Genomic DNA, 20,032 nt, shown 5'->3' on the forward strand with positions numbered 1-20,032 from the left:
AAAGAGACAACCAACAAAACAGCTTTATCTTCATCATCAATTTTAATATCGATATTTTCCAGATCCATAATAATAGAGTTAAATTCATCAAGATGAGATTGAATAGGAGTACCTTCGATCATACGGAGTGTGTATAGTCGTTCTTTGAGACGAAGTTTGTTTGCGAGACTTTTAGTCATATATAGAGATTCCAACTTTAACCACAAAGCAGCAGCGGTGGTTTCGTTGGCTACTTCACGGAGAACCTCCTTAGACAAACATAATTGGATTGCTGAAAGCGCCTTTTCATCCAACTCGTCCCATTGCTCATCTGTCATGGAATCCAGTTTTTCTGACTTTCCATATAAAGCTTTCCTTAATCCGTTCTGGATAAGAACGGTTCTCATTTGGACTTTCCAAATAGAAAAGCTAATTTTGCCGTCAAACTTCTCAATGTCAAATTTGGTGACTGTAGACATCTTGAATCTCCAATTGAACAAGCAGCTTTGATACCACTTGTTATGAAATCAGCGTGATACGGAAGCGCTGGATCGCGTCAATTGGAGATAATGAGAAGGAAGTAGAGAGACAAAAAATATTGACACACAATATTTACGTGGAAAACTCCAAATTTGGAGAAAAACCACGGAAGAACGAGAGCAAAATAATTTCACTATGTAAAAAGGAGAGTACAAGAAAGTTCTCTAATATGATGAGAACAGAAAGTTAATAAATCCCCAATAATATGAAGACTTAAAACAAAAATGATCTCTCAAATTTTCTGACTAAAAATACTCTCTCAAATGGAACTAGAAAGATATTAAGATGAGTAAAAAACTCTCCTTTTTCTCTCAACTTCGGTGTGTATTGTGGTGAGCAATGAGTGCCTTTTATAGGCAAAGAATGCACCGAGAATCAAGCAACAAATGAAGAAAATGTGTGTGAACACAATATGTTGTATTCAAAGAAAGCTGCACCGAGTTTGGCTTGAAAATTTGAGCCATCGAAAGTTGGAAAGTTGGCACCGCAACTTTTGACCAACAATAATACCATAAACTTGTGAATTAGGAATTTGACATACAGTTAAGAATGGCTAAAACAGCAAGAAGATATCAATTAGTTCAATCAATTACAGCCTCACAGTCTACCAGGACCAACCTGCCTTCTTGACACAGGGCTGAGCCATGCCATGCTGGGAACCCAAGTGAGGTTACAAAAACAAACACAAAGTAAAAGTTAAGAAGTTACCTTTGTATAGATTTCAGATTCAAATTCCAGCCTCTCATTGGCAATTCTCTCACTCTGAGTTAAGCACTTCTCAGCTTCCACTTTCATCTTCTCAAATAATTCATTATCTCCGACAACTTTGTCCTGTACATGCACAAAAACAAGCATGACTAACTATGATATTCAAAACTAAAGAAAAGGGAGATGGTAGAAATTGAAGAAGAATTTATATCTTTCCTGAATTAGTTCTAGCTACTTTTCTTGTTTTGCACCTTCTCAAGATTAGAATCAGGAACGAGAGTAACAAGAATGCTTATCAGTCTCTATTTAAATGATGATTTCTTATACACAACAGAAAATATAAAGAATATCATAAATGTCAAGGCAGCCTTCTACTCTCCCATTTCACCCCATTGAACAATAGAGTCCTATCTGTTACCTGTCATATAACATCCCATAGACCCATATATTTAGATTTTCTACTAGTAGCTAAAAATTATAATGCATTAAGTTCTATAAAATTCACCAGTATACAGAAGCTAATTAACTCGGGAAAAAAAAATTGTTGCTATCAACATCTACTCACGAGTACAAGTAACTCACTTTCCTGGTCGAGCAGAAACAATAATTTTTCCCTAATGGTTTGTTTGGACGAGAGGAAAGAAATTAAACAGTACAGATAATGATACATTTTCCTTTATTAGGTAGAAGAGAAAATAAAAGGGAGGGGAGGGGGAGATATAAAATATAAAAAAATAATAAAAAAAATAAAAACTTTTCTTCCATCTTCTCTTGAACTAAAATTTCAAAAAAAAAAAATCCCCTTTAAAATAAACAGAGGGTAAGCGAGACATCTCCAACATAATGCCCATTACAAGCAAACAAACAGAAACATAAGACAGAGAAGTGAATGGTATACATACGGTGAGCTTGAAATTACTTGTATAAAAAACAGATAGAGACAAAGAGAGCGTACAAGTTAAGCAGAACCTTACACTTAGATTTATGTTTGAGCTCATGAGAAAGTCGAATATTTCCACATTACTTTTCTTAGAATCAGGGGACTCCGTGCATTTCCATCTCCAAAGCAGAGTCATGCCTTCCTTTTCAAAGGTCCACGACAACTGCACCACTCATAAACAACAGCAACCCTAAAATAAAATTGAAAGTATTTAACAAAGATAAGAGTTAGTTAATTACCCTCTTATGGCCATCATAAGTATCATCGAAGGCGTAGATAGAACGAGGTTGTTGAAGGGCCAAATAGCGTTCAGACAATTGCAAGTAGTCTGAAACAGGGAGGTCCCACTGAGAAGCACGCTGCTTCACCTCCTCCTCCGATGCTAACAAAAAGGGAAAATGAAAATTTTATTATTCTTTTGAGATGAGAATGGAAATGGGTAACGGAAAAGGAGAAAAGGGTGGTACGGTACGGTGGCAGAGCCAGGCGGTGAGGCCGTCGGTGATGACGATGTGGAAGTGTGTGGGAAACCAAGTGGCCTTCACGAAAATGGGTTGTTGTTCTTTCGCAGTGTCATCGGTTGGAATGAGAAGCTTGGAACACGAGTAACTCTCCATTGCCCTGCACTTCCACAGCTTCTCTTCCAACTTCCAACTTTCACATAAATAACAAACCACTTTTTTTTTTTTTTTTAATTTCTTATGCTTACAAATTACATAATCAAGAAAGAGTTTTTATCGCTTAATAATATTTTATTTGAATCAATCATAATTATCTTCCATAAAAAAATAATTGTGTTCTTTAAAAATTAATATTCATCGAAGTTATTTTTCTAATAACTTTTTATACATATTAATTTTATTAAGTTAATATCGTTAAAATTCTTAATAATAAGATTAAATCTAAATTTTTTATAAAATAATTAAACTAACTAATATTTGATCAATAGATTTTGAGACACTTATTATAATTTTGTAGTTGATTTTATTGGATGCTTATTTTGTTTATTGATGTTACATTAGCTTTGTTTTATATCCTTAAACTAATTTGGCCTTATTACAAATCGGATTAAGTTTTAGATTGCAATGTATTTTGACCTTTCCTTATTTTCTTTTATCATAATTTAAGCCATGAATATGCAATTGAGGTGATATTAGAGCTTATCGAAAGCTTAAAAAGCACATTTACACTTCTCGTGAAGAAATCATGAGTATGTTTAATTTGAATATGTGAAGGTTTGATAATTTCATATATCTTTTGCAATGGGTTGAAGGGCCATTGATTAAAACAAGAGCTAAAAGAAGTAAAGAGATTTTCAAATCATGGTCACAAAAGTGCAAGTTAAAGAAGATTCATTCAACTCAAAAAATGTCACATTTATATAATTTTAAGATAATCTCAACAAACTTTAAAACAATAATTTGGAAAGCCCAATAACTCAAATGTTAAAAATGTATATGTGCGATAAATTTTATTTGAGTAAATTTTTTAGTTTTTAAGGAATAAGTTTAGATGATTTGATATCTTCTAAGTTAAATTATAGTATTTTAAACTTTCTAAATTATATGTTTTTTTAATTATAATATTGATACGAAGTATTTATTATTAGTTTTTAAATAATGAAAAGTAATTTTTAGTAAAAATTAAAAGCTTACTAACAAGATAATGTTAGTGAAAATTTAATGCATGATGAAAATGTTAACAAGGATATAATTTAGCTTATAAATAAAAATCTCTTGTAAGCAATTAGGACAAAGTTTACATATTAATAAAATTGTGTATTTTTCCCTTGTTATAGCCTTTTTCTTTTTATTGGGTTAAGAGCATTATAGTGTTAGTTTTATCAACATATCAAGGTTAGGATTAAGTGTTTTATTTTTCTTTACTTGTTTTCAAAATGATCATAAGTTAAATCACATTTAGATTTAACTTAAATTGTGGATGAATTTGTGTTTGAAGTTTACATTGTTGGTTTGTTCCAACTTCTAACAAACCAAGATATGTGCAATCTTTTGATCATATATTAAGTTGCAAAGGTCAAAACAAGTATCATTTTATGAAACACGCACAATAACATAGATGTTTTACTTTGTTATTTAGTTATCTTTTGTGGAATTAAATTATTATTGGTTTAACTAAATTTGGTGGACCCATATTTTGATCTTAGTCTTTAGTTAATTCAGTGAAAACTTTATTAACACACCTCTTTGGAAAAATAAGGAAAGCTCCTCATATCACTTGGAGAGTTGCAAAACTCTAGCTTTCTCAACTATAAAAATTAAACACATTTTCTCTTAATTATAAAATTTTAACAAAATTACTCTTTTATATATTTTTTTCTTTCCAATATGTATTTCACAAGCTTTTCGTACAATTAATAAAAATGATATTATCCTCGATCATCTCAAATTAGAATTAAGGTAAACAAAAGTGTTGGTTAACATGTAAAGGTCATTAAAAATTACCTTGATCACCTATGATAAGTTTCTAAAATAATTTTGAGATTAGATCTGGAAAATAATTTCATTTTGTGAGAACTTATTAGTTTAAGTGGTTCAGTGGTCCTTAGTGATTATATGTTTGTTTTCAATCTAATTTCACTAAATTAACAATACGTAAATAAAAAAATCTATAATTAGTTCTTACTAAAAAAATTTGTCGTCGAGATTTAACTAAACATAAATATGATTCGTTTAGTTTTGATCACATAAGTCATTTTGAGCTCAAATTTGACTCATGTTGACTATGAATTCATTTATCTTTGTTTACATAATTTTTTTTAATCTTTTTTTTTACAAAAATAATATTATATCATAATTCAAAATAACTTATTATAAATTTAAAATATAATTAATGTATTTAAAAATATTTTATTATGAATTTTAACTATAGTCTATAATAAAATATTTATTTATTATTAATTATAATTATATAAAAATAAACACTTATCCTACGTAGGGCACAAGTCAAAATTCTGATGTGTTTAAGTTTTTTTACTATCTTTTTCCAATAAATCATCTTTCAAATAATTAAAAATGATGATTATTGTTTGGACAATTAATATTTTAACAATTTTTTGGTTGCAAGATAAAAGACGTAGAAATACTTTGTTTTTAGAAACTATTAAAATATTCTAACTTTGTTTTAAAACAAAATTCAATCAATTTTTTCATTAAACTGAGTTACTTTATTCAATGAGTTTTAAACAAATACATTTTTTCATATAAAATTAAACTGTATATTTATTATTTTCTTACAAAAATAAATTTGACACATTTTATCTTTTTAAGAAAAATCAACATATTCTTGAGATCAAAATCTTATTTAAGAGATAGGAATCGAAATCAACGGTTTTCAATTTTCATAGTTGATAATGATATTCGCATTAAATAAAGTGATACTATATGTGATTATGTTAGTGATGGTGGGGCATAATATAGTATAAGCGTATTCCCCTTTCACGAATAAGAAGTGATATCTGCACTGCACGTGAATGAACAGAAAATGTTCACGTGCAAAGGAGCAAAGGAAACCTTAATTACAGATGATGAGGTTGGTGTGGTGATAGGAACTACAACACTTAATACCTCAAAAAATGCTTCACTCTCTGTATCTGCTACCACTCTTTTTCACTCTCTTCATCTTCATCTCCTTCACTCATCAACATCAAAATCATGATGACCCTTCCATCAAAGCCACCATGGAGCAATTCTCTGGTTACACAATCCACGAACCTCACTCTTTCCTACCCACTTCACTCTCTGTTGATGCTCAGGCTCTGCAGAACCAGGTAGGTACTCACCCACTGCTAACTCCACTTTTCATCATTCTTTATTCACGTTTTTTAACTGTTCTTTCTTCTTAGATTGACGAGCTCTCAGCGTTTTCTGACTCACCTGCTCCATCAGTGACCAGGGTCTTGTATACTGACAAGGATGTTTTAGGTCGCAGGTATGTGTGCGTGTGTGTGAATTAAAGTTTCCATTTTTCCGTGTTTTATTAGGATGAATTGAAAACTTCGTATGTGTGGTTCTGCTGATGTCAAATTGTCAATCCCTCAACTTCTAACTTTAAGTCCCTCTTAATCCAAAAACTGGTGGTGGAAAGTGGAAACAGTAATACGGTGTTGTCTTTTTCTGTCCCTTCTATTTGTATAGCAAAATATCATGAAAATGGGTGTTTATATAGTATGCATGTATGAAGCGATCAATTGGTAAGTGATAAATAAGAAGAAAATGCCGTGCAGATAGCTCTTGAGGAAACTGAAGTGTAAACTAGATAGTGCAATTGTGTTGGACTGTTAGTTTAGTTGTGATTGTGAGTGAAAGAACAGTGTTGATATAATAACACTGCATAGATGCAAAGGTGAACCGTGAATTTGATGGTGCAGAAAGGAGGTCTAGCATTGCCTTTTTCTAACTTTTGTATGTATAGCATTATCTATATTTATAAGTAACCTATTCAGCCTGATAAACACATGTGGTATGTGCTTGACCACAGTATGCCTTTATATACTTTAACTCTTGTCTTGCATTTGTAGGTACGTAAAAACCCAGATGGAACTTGCTGGTCTATCTGTGAGAGAGGACGCTGTTGGTAACATATTTGGTCGTTGGTGAGTTTCTGTATGTTCCTCAAAAGCTTTTCAAATGAAATATCATGCAATATTTCTAAGTTCTAACCTCATTATTTACGTTTATAATCGTCACTCTGATATTTGACCGGGTCTTCAAGCTCATATTAACATCATAACCTTCTGGACCTGTAATTTACTAACTACACTGACCACTTTATCTTTGATTGCTGTATGCAGGGATGGCCTTGAACCTGAGCTTTCTGCAGTTGCAACAGGGTCACACATTGATGCTATACCTTACTCTGGAAAATATGATGGAGTTGTTGGTGTTCTAGGCGCTATCGAAGCCATCAGAGTCCTGAAAAGGTTTTTGATTTTTCTTATTATTGGTGACATAGGAAATAATTGATTATTCAGACTACAATTTTTTTTAATTGCTGTCTATCTTCTGATAATTACTGAGCAAGCTTGGAAGTTTCAGCACCTTGAATTCCTAATGTATTTTCACTGTCCTGGCATCCTTGCATTAGTTTTTTCACATGTTATTTCAAATAAAGAATTGGAGATGTAAATATTGCATATAAGCCGAGTGAAAATGAAGATACTTATCTCAAGTTCAATAATTCCAAACATTGTAGCCTTATAGACAGTGAATAAAGACAAAGCTAACTTATATTTTCTGTCCAATTAAGTTATTAAAATATATATAACTCTAGTTTTTTTTATCCTAACTTTTGCCTAGGCTGCTATTTTGGAGTTTCCAACCTACCAGAGCGTTCTAACTTTTGCCCAAGTTGCCTTTTAAGGTTTTCAGCCTTGCAAGCTTTTTCTTTCTTTCATTTATTTTTCACTTCTTTATTTGCCCTCTTTTAGGCATAATTTTTCTATTTTGATGAGCGTTCTAACTTTTGCCTAAGTTGCCTTTTAAGGTTTTCAGCCTTGCAAGCTTTTTCTTTCTTTCATTTATTTTTCACTTCTTTATTTGCCCTCTTTTAGGCATAATTTTTCTATTTTGATGACTTGATGTTTAACTAGAACAGTATCAAGGGATTGTTATATTGTTAATGACTTGATGCTTAACCAACAAAGTATGGGTCTAACCATTTTACAAAAAACACAATTAGTTATATGCTTGTTATGCTCTGGCAAATACCTGCAATATCAAATTAAACATCTATATAGAAATGAAATGTTCCACACATAGCTAAATTTTCCAAATTCTCCATGACAAGACTTACAATGTCCAATCATTATCCACTTCTGTAAGGAGCAGTGATGTTTGTGATATTGATTGAAAATTTTCACAGGTCTGGTTTTAAACCTAGAAGATCATTGGAAGTCATATCATTCACATCAGAAGAACCAACACGCTTTGGAATAGGTTGCCTGGGAAGGTCAGAAACTACATTTCTATACTGTCTCAGAATAGGAGTCCTATTTGTGACTATTTTTGTCAACAAATCCATAATTCGATTTTATCGTCTCACGCTACCTTAGTATTTCTAATAACCAAGTTACATCCCATATTGTACTTTAGGTTTCAATATTTGTTACTTTTGTGCAGCCGCTTATTGGCTGGGAGTGAGAATCTTGCAAATGCTCTAAAGACAACAACTGATATTCAAAACATATCCTTCTTGGATGCTTCAAGATCTGCTGGGTATGCAAAAACTGAAGATGACTTATCCAGTGTATTTTTAAAGAAAGGAACATATTCTGCTTTTGTAGAACTGCACATTGAACAAGGGCCTATTCTAGAAGATGAAGGTACATATTGGAGCTTAGTTACATAATCTTTGCATTAGCCACAACTTCAATGATCATGTTATCTGTTTCATGACCCAGGTATATCTATAGGCATAGTTACTGCCATCGCAGCTCCAGCAAGTCTAAAGGTTGAATTTGAAGGCAATGGGGGCCATGCAGGTGCTGTCCTCATGCCTAACAGGTGGCTGCCATCTTAAAACAAATATTATTTTCTTTTGCAGCATTACACCCTTATCCTTTTCTATTGTTGCAATAATTTGAACTGTAACACCCATATATTATTCTTTCTACAGTTTTCAGATCGTTTTTCCTTTCTTCCTTTTGATGTTATTCAAGATCTTTCCGTGATCTTGAGTGAACAAATAGTAGCATTCTATCTTTGATTCCATTACATTTTCTTGTCCACTTTTTTTATCCCTTTTGGAATTGAAACTTCTTTGTTAACAAATTTTAATGCCTTATGTATACTTTAAGTTAATATATCATTTGGAGCAGAAATGATGCTGGTCTGGCTGCTTCTGAATTAGCCCTGGCTGTAGAGAGACATGTGTTGGATTCTGGGTCAATTGATACTGTTGGTACTGTTGGTAAGTTATCATTGAAGTGCCTCGATTAATCTATAACTTTCATTTAAACTAACCTCTTCTATTTAACAAGGTATCCTGGAACTGCATCCTGGAGCAATCAACAGCATCCCTAGCAAATCTCACCTAGAAATTGGTGTGTATTTACAGCACAACTTCAGTTTTACCAGCATCCTTACAATGTTGAATTATAAATGGTTTTACCATGCAATACTTGTTTCTTTATGTTATGGATAATTCCAGTTACTAGTATATTATATTTGTTTATACAAATATTTACGTTGGAATTATTCTGTACTATTACAGACACAAGAGACATTGACGAGGAAAGAAGAAACCAAGTGGTTGAGAAAATTCACCAATCAGCAATTAGAATAACCAAAACCAGAGGTGTCAAGCTCTCCGACTTTCGTGTCATCAATCAGGATCCACCAGCCCTTTCTGATGAAGCAGTCATCAAGGCAGTAGAAACTGCGACAAGGGAACTAAATTTGACAAGCAAGTTGATGATTAGTAGAGCCTATCATGATTCATTGTTTATGGCCAGGTAATGATGGAGAGAGAGAGAGGTGACATTTGATTTTACTTAAGCAGACATTATTTCCATATGAAGTGCCCCAAAACATCCATTCCTAAGTTTTCAAATGGTAAAATGTGAACAGGAATTTAGGATAGGATCTAGGCAAGAAAAATGTTCATTTATAGGTTCTGTAATTTGCAAGAGCTGGGGATGATGCACTAATGTAATACATTTTACTTATTTCTCTTTATTCAAGGACTAAACATCGACCAAAATGGAAAACAAAATGGGTGGAAATTAAAAGCAAGGAGGAGAAGAAAGTCTTGTTTTTAAGCTAGCAAATGGGTTGAATTTTTTTTTTTTTTTGCACCCACCAAATGTGGCATTTTCTCACAATTTTGACTTTCATGTAAACTGTATATATTTTAATTATTTTAATATTGGAGAATGTTGAGATTCTTTTTACGTTTAGAGTCTTATCATGTTAGCGGACTTGTTGGTCTGGTCTTGTACTAGTAGCATTACACCAGAACTTGACCTAATTATTATAAATTGGTGCTTAGTGCCTTTTTCTTGTTTCCACACTTATGTATCAATGTAATCTAATTTAATATCAAACATTCATAAGACTATTATTGAGAACATCCTTTCTCTCTTTTCATCCTTTCTGCATTGACATAATTTAATCTAATTATATTATGTTACAAGAAACCGTACAGTGTTTTGCTCTCATATGAATTGAATCTCTGCTGCTCATGTACATTATTTAATTGCAGGTTGTCTCCAATGGGCATGATTTTCATTCCATGTTACAAAGGTATTTACTTTTTTTTTTCCCCTTTATGTGTGTATGTGCTGTTATCTGATTCTACCTTCAACATTGTTTGTGCAATCAAATATCCAAACAGTTTGTTCTCCATCCTTTTGTAATTAATTTAAAGCACCAACAGCGATTCAAAAGTAGAGCTCTAATCTTGTGTAAATAAGTATCCAATGAATGAATTTAAAATACAGAAACATTGCATAATTTTTTCTTGTTAAATTAGACATGGCAAAAACACTCTTTGAGGATACAGCCATATCTCTTTCAGACTCAAGCTCATACAAGACCCTGTCCTGTTAATAGTTAGTCTGTAGAAAAGTTAAATCATAAAACTGAGTTTATACATGTTTGGGGAAGTGAGGTTGGGGGCAGCGAGGATGAGTCAGACCCATCCCTACCTCACCTTGTTGCTATACATATTCACATGCATGTGGATTTGTTTTCTAGTTACCAATTTGATGGAGCTGAATAGTGACATGCAAAATGTGTTTTGGTTTTTTTCTCATAACAGCTTTATAAAGAAAAGGATTTATGAATTCTTGATTTTGCAGGTTACAGCCACAAGCCCGAAGAGTTTGCCACCATTCAAGATATGTCAAATGGTGTAAAAGTATTGGCTCTGACCCTAGCCAAATTGTCCAGTCAGTAAGATCTTTTGTAGTGGGCTTGTGTGCACTATCCTTGTAGAACAAGGACATGTAATTTATATCTGTTGCAGCCTAATGATTAAATAATTTAAATTTTAGATTTACCCCTTTAGTCTATAAGAGTGGGATATTGAACCATCCAACGTGAAAAGTGGATCTATGAGAAACACTTTTAAAAGGTGTAAAATGATAACTGCCTACGGAAGGATTCAGAGCAGTAAATTTTACTTACTGGATGGCTCAAAAGACAAAGGAACTTGTCCTTTTTGGCACTTATTCAATAGGATAAAAAAAGCTGAAGAAGACAAAGGAACTAGTGATATTGTTGAATCCAGTTGCATATACCCACCCCAACCAGAAGAGCCTTTTTTATATCTTAATAGTTGGACTTGGACCACTTTGTATGGAGACAAAAGACATCTTACTATTCTCAATTTTTCCACAATTTTTCCACATTGTGTTTTAAAATCCCACTTATGATTACTATAGTTGAAACTGATGGATCCAATAAATAAAAGTGATTAGAAAATAAGGGGAACAAATGCCTATATTTTAGTTTGGTAGTTGGGATAGCCATTTATGGATCCTTTGAGTGAGCGAATGAAATTGAGTGTTGTAAGGGCTTCCTCTAGAAGAAGGAACTTATTAAAGTTTAGTTGGGAAAGATTAAATTTTGCATGCTTTAGGCAGGTAGTTTTGCTCTTGCCTATGGCTATTGCTTAATCTACATAGAGATTCAAGAGATTACACCAGCTGAATTTTGAATTTCAAATCATGATTCCAGTTCAGTGTGGACTGAATTTTACTATTTATACTTCACTTTACTTGAGCTTGGGATCTATTGACCTATAAACATTTTTATTTTTATTTTTAATGTAGCTTTTATATTATTAAAGGTTATTAGAGCTATATAGCCAGAACTTACTGGTATTCATGTATAATAATGAGAGCTTTGCTGTGTCTACATGAACTGAAATACAAAGAGATAACGTCTTTAAGTTCAAAACTTCAAGCCCACACTAATTTATTTCACGGTTAATATGGTCCTGCACTGGGCTTGGAATGAATTATTTATGATTTAAAAAATGATGGGAGGGTGTTGGGCATTTATCGAGGAGTTAAGCAGGAACAGTCATGGATAGGGTCTAAGCAATGCTTTAGATGGGATGTCTTTTCTCTAATTGCTTTTCTGCAAAGACAAGAGCATCATGATTTAGTGATCCTCACTGGATACCCAATAGTTTTAAGATATGCTAATTCTGCCAAAACTGTCAACATTAGAAAGGTTTGAAACTTTAATTGCCACATTAAGATAGGTAGGCGTACTTCGCTGGATTGGGGAAGATAATTCTACTCATTGAATTATGTTACTAATATAATACCTAAGCGGACCACCTTATTTTTATTTTTATTCTTTTATAGACAGACCAAAACTGACAATCAAATATATGATTATATGCAGTATTTCAAAATTGGCAATTAAAGACTTATTTGTGTTTGTGGATGTAACTTTTTCTAGTAAAACATTCCTTTAACACTGGGAATTTTCTGATTATGTGTAAAAGCAGACAAAATTAATTAGCATTTTACCATTATGAACAAGGTTATAACTACTCCCATTTATCTACTTATATTTAAATTTTGATTTCTGTACATTTTCATACACCATTGTACAATAATGGACTATATCGGTAAATTGTATTTTTTTGAAAGATAACCATGATAGCAACTTTGATTAGTTGAATCCTTTTTAACTCTCGATTTGTAAATTTTGCCACTTGTTGATGACTAGTTCAACTGTTCAAAAATCAATTGAATTTATCTGCAAAAGAAAATAATCAGTTGAATTTGTGCTTTTATGTAGTTTATTTTATTAGGCAAATGCTATGCCATTTTCACTGTAGAAAATGGGGAAAAAATAAACTAGAATAAAAGACAGTAAAAAATAAGTTTTATTATTTTCAATTTAATCATAGATTGCAATATTTAATAAAACTATTATTTTGTAATAATTTATTTAAAAATATATCAAGGTGGTTTCTATCTTACCATCTATGTAAATATTTTTACATTTTCAATGTATTAAAATTGACTTGCAAGATCAAACCTACCAATTTGCATAATACAACTCAATATAACCTATGGATCTCATGAGTCAATAGTGGATGGATTAGGTTAACTCGTTGGGTTGAGATTTTTCTATAATGATAAAATTGAGATTTTTTGATCGTTTAATATGTTACCATTGGGAATTATTTTGGGTTGAGAATCTCAATCAAATAATTAAATGAATTCAACTCAACTCAATTTATTTATTATTTATAAGTTGGGTTGAATTTTTTTGTTAAGTTAAAGTTGAATTGACCCAGTTTAATACTTTTACATAAGACTAAAGATATGATTAAACAAACTTATTCTTATTTATTAAAAAAAAACTCTGGTTATATTGGCCATTCTAGGATTTATAACATTATTCTTCAGTAGAATATACTCATTCTATAGTCATTACTCAATAAAATCTTATTTATGTGAACTTAAGGGAATTATATCTTTGCCCCTCTTAGGAATATTATTATTATTATTATTATTATTATTATTATTAATTTCTATCTAAAAGTATGAGTTGTGCATGATTGTTTATACGAAATTTAACCATTTATAAATAATAATAAAAACCATGTGTTCAATCAAGGATAACGATTTTATTTTCGAGGGGACCAATAGGATATTCCAATCTGTATTGATTATTGACAAATTTTTCGTATACACAAGCGAAATGTGTGTTTGAACTTTCCCATTTTATTGCTGATTGATTTAGAATCCATTTGTCTAAGAGTACTTTTTTTAAATAACTTTTTTAAATAATTCTTTAAAAAGTAGATAGAAACTATTTTTTTTTAAAAAAAAAGTTTAGATAAAAATATTTAAAAAGTAAAAAAAAAGAGAGCATATTTTATTAAAGAAATGTTTATATATATATATATATATATATATATATATATATATATATATATATATATATATATATATTAAAATAAATAGATCCTTGTACTCTATATTCTTAATCTTGATTTTACCAATTAGTCTAAACTCTCATTTTGAGGGCGCAACTTAATTAGTAGAGTGTCCAACTCTAATACCGCAGTATTAGAATTTAGATCCAAATTAACTAAGAAATCAACACAAACATTATTTTCCTTGAAAGTATGCGTGTGTTCGATATAAAGTAAGAAAATAAAAGGATAGACATAAAATAAAAAATAAAGAGAAAAAAAATAAAAATAAAGTTGTTTGATTGAAAAAAATAACATAGAGTGAAAATTAATTATTTAAAAATTATTTAATTTAAAAATAATAAATAAAGCTACTATTATTAGATCAAGGAGGAGTGGTAATCGATCAGCAATAAAATGGCAATGATGATCAATAATATCGCTTTCTTTCTCCGTAGTTCCATTTGTTTTACAAAATCACAAAAAATTAGTTGCATTCATGTTTGGATAAACTTTTTTAAACTTATTTATAAGAGAAGTAAATAGGACCAGTAATAAAATTAGTTTTTCAATAATTTATGTATAAATTAATTTATAGAGATTTTGCTATATTAACTTTTTAAATTTATTTTTAATTTATACATAAATTAATTTTAATTTTAAAAAATATTTTATTTTCTTCTCTATAAACATTTAAGAGAGATTTATTCAAAATTGTGTCGGTCCTAGATCCTAAGTTGTACATTCGAAAAAGCATTCGAAAAAGCATGTTGCAAAAGTATATCTAGTTTCTTAGTGAAGAAAGAGAAAAGAAATGCATTAAAAAAAAAAAAAAAAGACTCCAAAACATGCAATCGTGTTTTGATTAAATTTCATTGTTGTAAAGACAAAAACAAGAGGGTGGTTGATTAAATTTTGCAATACCAACTATAAAGAAGAAACTAAGTGAAGACAAAGTATTTGTTAAAGGATTCGTCTTATAATTTATCCAGTGGCTTTGGAAAAGAAATTAATAATTTTTTAGTACAGCAAAAAGTGGATGATTCAAATTCAAAATTTGTAAAGATGAAATTTTTAACGCCGTTAAGAAACGGCGTGTGACCGACGAGGGTCATATAAAAGGCGCGACTACACAACAAAGTACAGGACAAAACTCAAAGCATAAACTCAAAAACTCAACACAACTCACCAACACACTAGCATTATTTCTTTCCAGATCCAACTCAGAATGTGAGTCATTCTCTATTCTGCTTTTACATTTCTATGCATCAAAATGCATTTTATTTCTTTCTGAGATCCCTCCTAATCCTTGTTTCTATGTATGTTTTTCTTTTTAATTTATTGCTTAATTTAATCGGTTGTTCAATTATTGCTATAATTATTATTATTTTCTGGGTCATTGACCCTTTGGTTTGATGTTTTTGTTATGAGGTTCTGTTTGCTTTATGGGAATTTTTTTTTTAAAGTGAATGTGTGGTTACTTGTTGAGAAAATGTCTAATGGAGTGCTGGAAGAACGTAATTTACATTTTGAATTTTGAAATCCATTTTTCCCCTTTTTTTTTATAATGTTTTTCTATTGCATAGGATAGATAATATGGTTCGAAGTCTGAGTTTTTTTTTTGTTCCTGGAAAGCATTTTTTTGTGGCTATAGCTTTTGCATGTTTTGATCCAGTTTTGGAAAAATAGTGCATTCATATGGATTTAAACTTTACGACTTTTGTTTTAATTTTAAAAATTGAGTACTGACGCTCTTCACATGTGGTTTATGTTTTAAGATTGAGTGTCGGTGAAAAACCATTATGTAAGATATATTTTCTTCATTGATTTTGGAGCTTGAGAAAATTCAATGTGTCTGTATTTTTTTAAACCACATAAGCATGTTTTCCTTGGGATGATCTACATGGTTGTACTTTTATATTTTTATGCAGGGCTATTCTTATATCTTGTTTTAGTTGTAGTTGAGTTGTTGATTTTGAATTATTAGAGAGTCTTAATAATTGATTGGAGATAACCACCTACCAATTATGTCGCTTTCCTTTTGCATGTTTTAGTTTTCCTTTTGTGTGCTTTTGAACCTTGAATTAGGCAGACAATTCATTTTATTTCTTATGATTTATGTTAAATAATTCACATATGCTTCCATATCAAATCTGTAATGTTTATTACTTTTTTAAAAAAATAATCTTTTGCCCCATGGTTTCACCTTTTTTGGTTGAACGCAACAAGGATCATGTTTTTTAGATAATATTCTCATCTTGCCCTGGCTTTATTAAATTTATTAGTACATTTAGGCATGTTAGCTGTAACAGTGTTTATATGCGAGTGTCAGAATCAACTGTGGTTATAGTGAGGAGAAGATAGCATGATTGCTGAAGCTGGCATAGTTGAAAAGAATGTGTTCTAGTTGAGAACAATAGGTTCAACAATAGCACCTAGATGAATCTCAAAACTATAGATACAAAGAAATGCATAATTATAGATTTCATGGTAGAACTTTTAGAATATCATTTTCTTTAAAAAACCTATTTATTCTATATTTTCTTCCTTTTTTCCTCACAACTGATAATACTATTTTAGACTTGTGTATTGACTCAACGAAGGAAGTTTATATGATATATAATAGTGTCCATTATAATCTTATATGCTACTATTTTGTTTAGATTTAAGTAAATTTTTTTATAACATTGGGTAATTATTAACCAAACTATATCCTTTCAGAAGCATTCTATTAACATCTATTTCAACCTTGAAGCTGCAAGTGTGCTAAACAGTTGATTTGTTTTAGAGAGATTCTTTGGGATGGGTTAAGTGTAGGCTTTTTTTTCAGCTATATTTTCTTATTTTGTACTAAAAAATGTGTACTTCCCAATTTCACTCCTTCACAATCATAATGTTCTTATTTGGAAAAGGGTGTGTAAATTTTTCTATTAACTTTTGGTTGATACAAAAATGTAAAACAAACTATGCTGATATTATGTGGCATTTCAAACAATTCAGTTTATTTCGTTCTGAAATTTCTTTGTTATAGAGCAATGGTAGTAGAAGATACAGATATTTGTGTCATCAAGGAGCCAGATCGTGTCATAGTCTATTCAGATGATATTCCCCATGATTCAGGCCATGAAACTGGAAGTGAACAACACAATATTACGGAGTCTTATGAACAAATCAATGAAACTACTGAACATCATAGTTCAGAGGAGAGCACAAAGGAATATGAGGTGAAGGAATGTACAACAGAAGTTTCTGTTAAGGTCTCTGATGTATCTAACATCAAAGACTGTGATGAGAAGTTAACCTCAGATTCGGAGGGTGTCCTCAGTGAGAAAAGTTTAAAATCCCATAAAACAAGGGGTAATCACAAGCCACGAGATACTGTGAAGCATGGATCAAGACCTCCTGTTGGAAACCTTCAGAGTAGGAGTACAGGTAGTGTCCAAATCAAGCCCACAGTTCCACAACCATTTTCCCTTGCAACTGAGAAGCGTGCTTCAGTTGGAACACGTGCTGCTTCTGAAGAAGATAGCAAGGGAAATAGTGAGAGAAAATCTTTAAATCTGAAAAATGTGCTATCTCCCAATATGTTTAAACAGAATCAGGTACATGTTGATGTTGATTCTGCTTCCTCTAATTATTCTGATGTCTTTATATTTTTGGAAGGTTTAAAAAAAAGCCCTTCTATTACTGTGCTTAGAGTAGTATATCATCAGGGGAGAAAAGCTTCTAAGTTATGGAAGTTATCTCTTGCATATTAATCCAAAGTTCCTATCAAGACAGATTTAACTTTGATGCCTGTCCCATTAAGAGTTTCTTCAGATTGGTAACATAGCCATCTTATAAGGACTGATATCATATTGCAATTTAATGAAATTAAATATGAGTTGTCTAATTCTCTGCTAAACTTCTCATGGTTAATTTTGTCTTATTACTATTTATTCACAGTTAATCTTGAAGCTTTTGTTTTGTCTGTTTCACCTTGCAGTTGAGATCTCCCGTAGTTTCAAGAAAGCCACTGCAACCTGATAACAAGAAGCATCCCGATGAGGACGATTCTTGTTCTGTTGCTTCAATGTATCCTCTTAAAAATATTGCAGTTGAAGATTCTCATTCTCACACCATGTTTTTCTTATTCTGGCAATGGTCCTACTTCCTTTTAGAATTTGAAATTGCTATTATTCCTTGACCATGAAAAGAACTGCAGCTTCTGTGCGGTCAATCAAGTCCAGGGCAACTGTTGCTTCTGCTCCTGTCTTTCGGTCTACCGAGCGTGCAGAGAAAAGGAAGGAGGTAACAAACTATATATTACTTAACTTTGGATAGGTTTTCTTATCTCCAATTGATTGTTGCATGGTCCCTTCCATAGTTTTATTCAAAATTAGAGGAAAAACACCAAGCAATGGAAGCTGAGAAGAATCAAAGTGAAGCAAGGACCAAGGTACAACACTTTCTCAAGTATCTTCAAAACTAAGAAATACATTGCCGTAATATTATTTCCTTTTATAAGCTCATAAGTTAGTTTTTTTTCTGATTCCTTCATCAATTTCTAAACATTTAAGGAAGAGATGGAGGAAGCTATCAAGCAACTAAGGAAGAGTTTAAATTTTAAAGCAAACCCTATGCCGAGCTTTTACCATGAGGGGCCTCCTCCTAAGGTTGAATTGAAGAAGGTTTGTACTTTTCTTGTACTTTTAATAATATCATAAAAAACAATGAAGAGTTCTTGTTTTGTTAAGCTCTCAAACCAAATTTCATCAACAGTAACTGAAAAACTGCTCATTATAATTGTAAAAGATCTAGTTGTACATGTAGACATATTTTTCAACTTCTGTGCATGACAAAAGTTGAGTATCATGTCTGGGCCAGCTACCAGCCACACGAGCAAAATCTCCAAAGCTGGGCAGGCGAAAGAGCAACAATGGTGGAGCTAATTTATCTGAAGGGGACAAGGTGAAAGGAGCTGGTGTCAGGAGAAAGCATCACATACTGAAGACAGAGAACTATGATGACAAGAGTGATGTGAATGGCTTACGTGACCACAAAAACAAGACCAAGCATATTGAAGAAATTAATGTTACTGAAGTAACTGGACAAGCAGACTTGGAGATTGGCAGCCAGTAAGATTTTCAGTGAGTTTTTTTTCTCATTTCTCTGATTTATATGTATCAAGGGACTGTGGTCTTGTTTCTTGCAACAACCATGTTCACTTTGTTTTTCCTTTAACTTATAAGCACTTGCTGCTGTGTCCATTGTGTAAGTAGTGAAAATGTTTATTTGTAATTTATTTCTAATTATTTGTAAAATGAAATCCTGTTGCTCATAAGAGCAATTTCAGCATTTGTTTGTCTGCCTGAAGTCCAGGATCAGATTGTTTGAATTCATCATCATTAAAATAATGCTGTTCCATTAACAGTAATTATGCTTCATTTTTGCAATTGTTTTCTGCCACTTTTTTCTCTTATTAGCAAAACCGTGTGGGGTTTTGGTAGAATTATATGAAAAGATAAGACAGTGCCATAGCTATGATTATAACCCCCAACTTTATGGGAGTATATGCACATTACCCGCAACATGACGGAACCGTGTTTAAATTAAGATGATCATTCATTTGTTTACTGTGGCCATAATGGCAGAGGAATAATGTAGAAGGACCTAATGCTTGCTTCTGCCTTTTGGTGGGGCATTAATGTCTAGTAGTTACTGTAGAAAACAGAAAAACAAAAAAAATGTCTATTTGCTTAGATGGCTTTGTTTTTACACGGCAAAAGAGAGACCCTTTAGAACAAAACATACCCCATTTGTAGAAGCAATACTGCTGGTCTAAGGGATGCTGCTTCCACATCAATGTAGTTTTGTTTGTCGAAGCGTATGCTAAACTTGTTTCAATTTAAGATTTTCTGATCAAGAAAATAACCTTTAATTTCTTGGGGGTCAAAGCAGATTGCAAATTGGCAA

General features: G+C 31.7%; 3 protein-coding genes across 3 annotated transcripts; 2 read left to right on the forward strand and 1 right to left on the reverse strand.

Moving 5' to 3' along the window:
• Positions 1 to 940: 940 nt before the first annotated feature.
• On the reverse strand, positions 941 to 2,784 carry LOC109800916 (DNA repair protein XRCC4). Its single transcript, XM_083060975.1, has 5 exons — positions 2,640 to 2,784; positions 2,407 to 2,549; positions 2,202 to 2,330; positions 1,228 to 1,350; positions 941 to 1,072 (listed from the first exon to the last, which is right to left on the reverse strand). The coding sequence occupies exons 1-5, from the start codon at positions 2,782 to 2,784 to the stop codon at positions 941 to 943; spliced, it is 672 nt and encodes a 223-aa protein (XP_082917101.1).
• A 2,892-nt stretch (positions 2,785 to 5,676) lies between these two features.
• On the forward strand, positions 5,677 to 11,537 carry UAH (ureidoglycolate amidohydrolase). The gene is made up of 12 exons (XM_083059883.1): positions 5,677 to 5,957; positions 6,033 to 6,118; positions 6,708 to 6,782; positions 6,981 to 7,109; positions 8,051 to 8,137; positions 8,308 to 8,510; positions 8,589 to 8,691; positions 9,006 to 9,097; positions 9,168 to 9,230; positions 9,401 to 9,641; positions 10,391 to 10,431; positions 10,989 to 11,537. Exons 1-12 carry the CDS (start codon positions 5,763 to 5,765, stop codon positions 11,084 to 11,086), a joined length of 1,413 nt encoding a protein of 470 aa, XP_082916009.1. The 5' UTR covers positions 5,677 to 5,762; the 3' UTR covers positions 11,087 to 11,537.
• A 3,612-nt stretch (positions 11,538 to 15,149) lies between these two features.
• On the forward strand, positions 15,150 to 19,503 carry LOC109801441 (protein WVD2-like 3). Its single transcript, XM_020362508.3, has 7 exons — positions 15,150 to 15,307; positions 17,109 to 17,679; positions 18,063 to 18,151; positions 18,274 to 18,367; positions 18,444 to 18,515; positions 18,637 to 18,747; positions 18,944 to 19,503. Exons 2-7 carry the CDS (start codon positions 17,113 to 17,115, stop codon positions 19,196 to 19,198), a joined length of 1,188 nt encoding a protein of 395 aa, XP_020218097.1. The 5' UTR covers positions 15,150 to 15,307; positions 17,109 to 17,112; the 3' UTR covers positions 19,199 to 19,503.
• The last annotated feature ends 529 nt before the right edge of the window (positions 19,504 to 20,032 follow it).

Source organism: Cajanus cajan, chromosome 7, assembly GCF_000230855.2.
Source record: "Cajanus cajan strain Asha chromosome 7, NIPB_CcT2T_4, whole genome shotgun sequence".
In the NCBI taxonomy this organism is placed as follows: domain Eukaryota; kingdom Viridiplantae; phylum Streptophyta; class Magnoliopsida; order Fabales; family Fabaceae; genus Cajanus; species Cajanus cajan.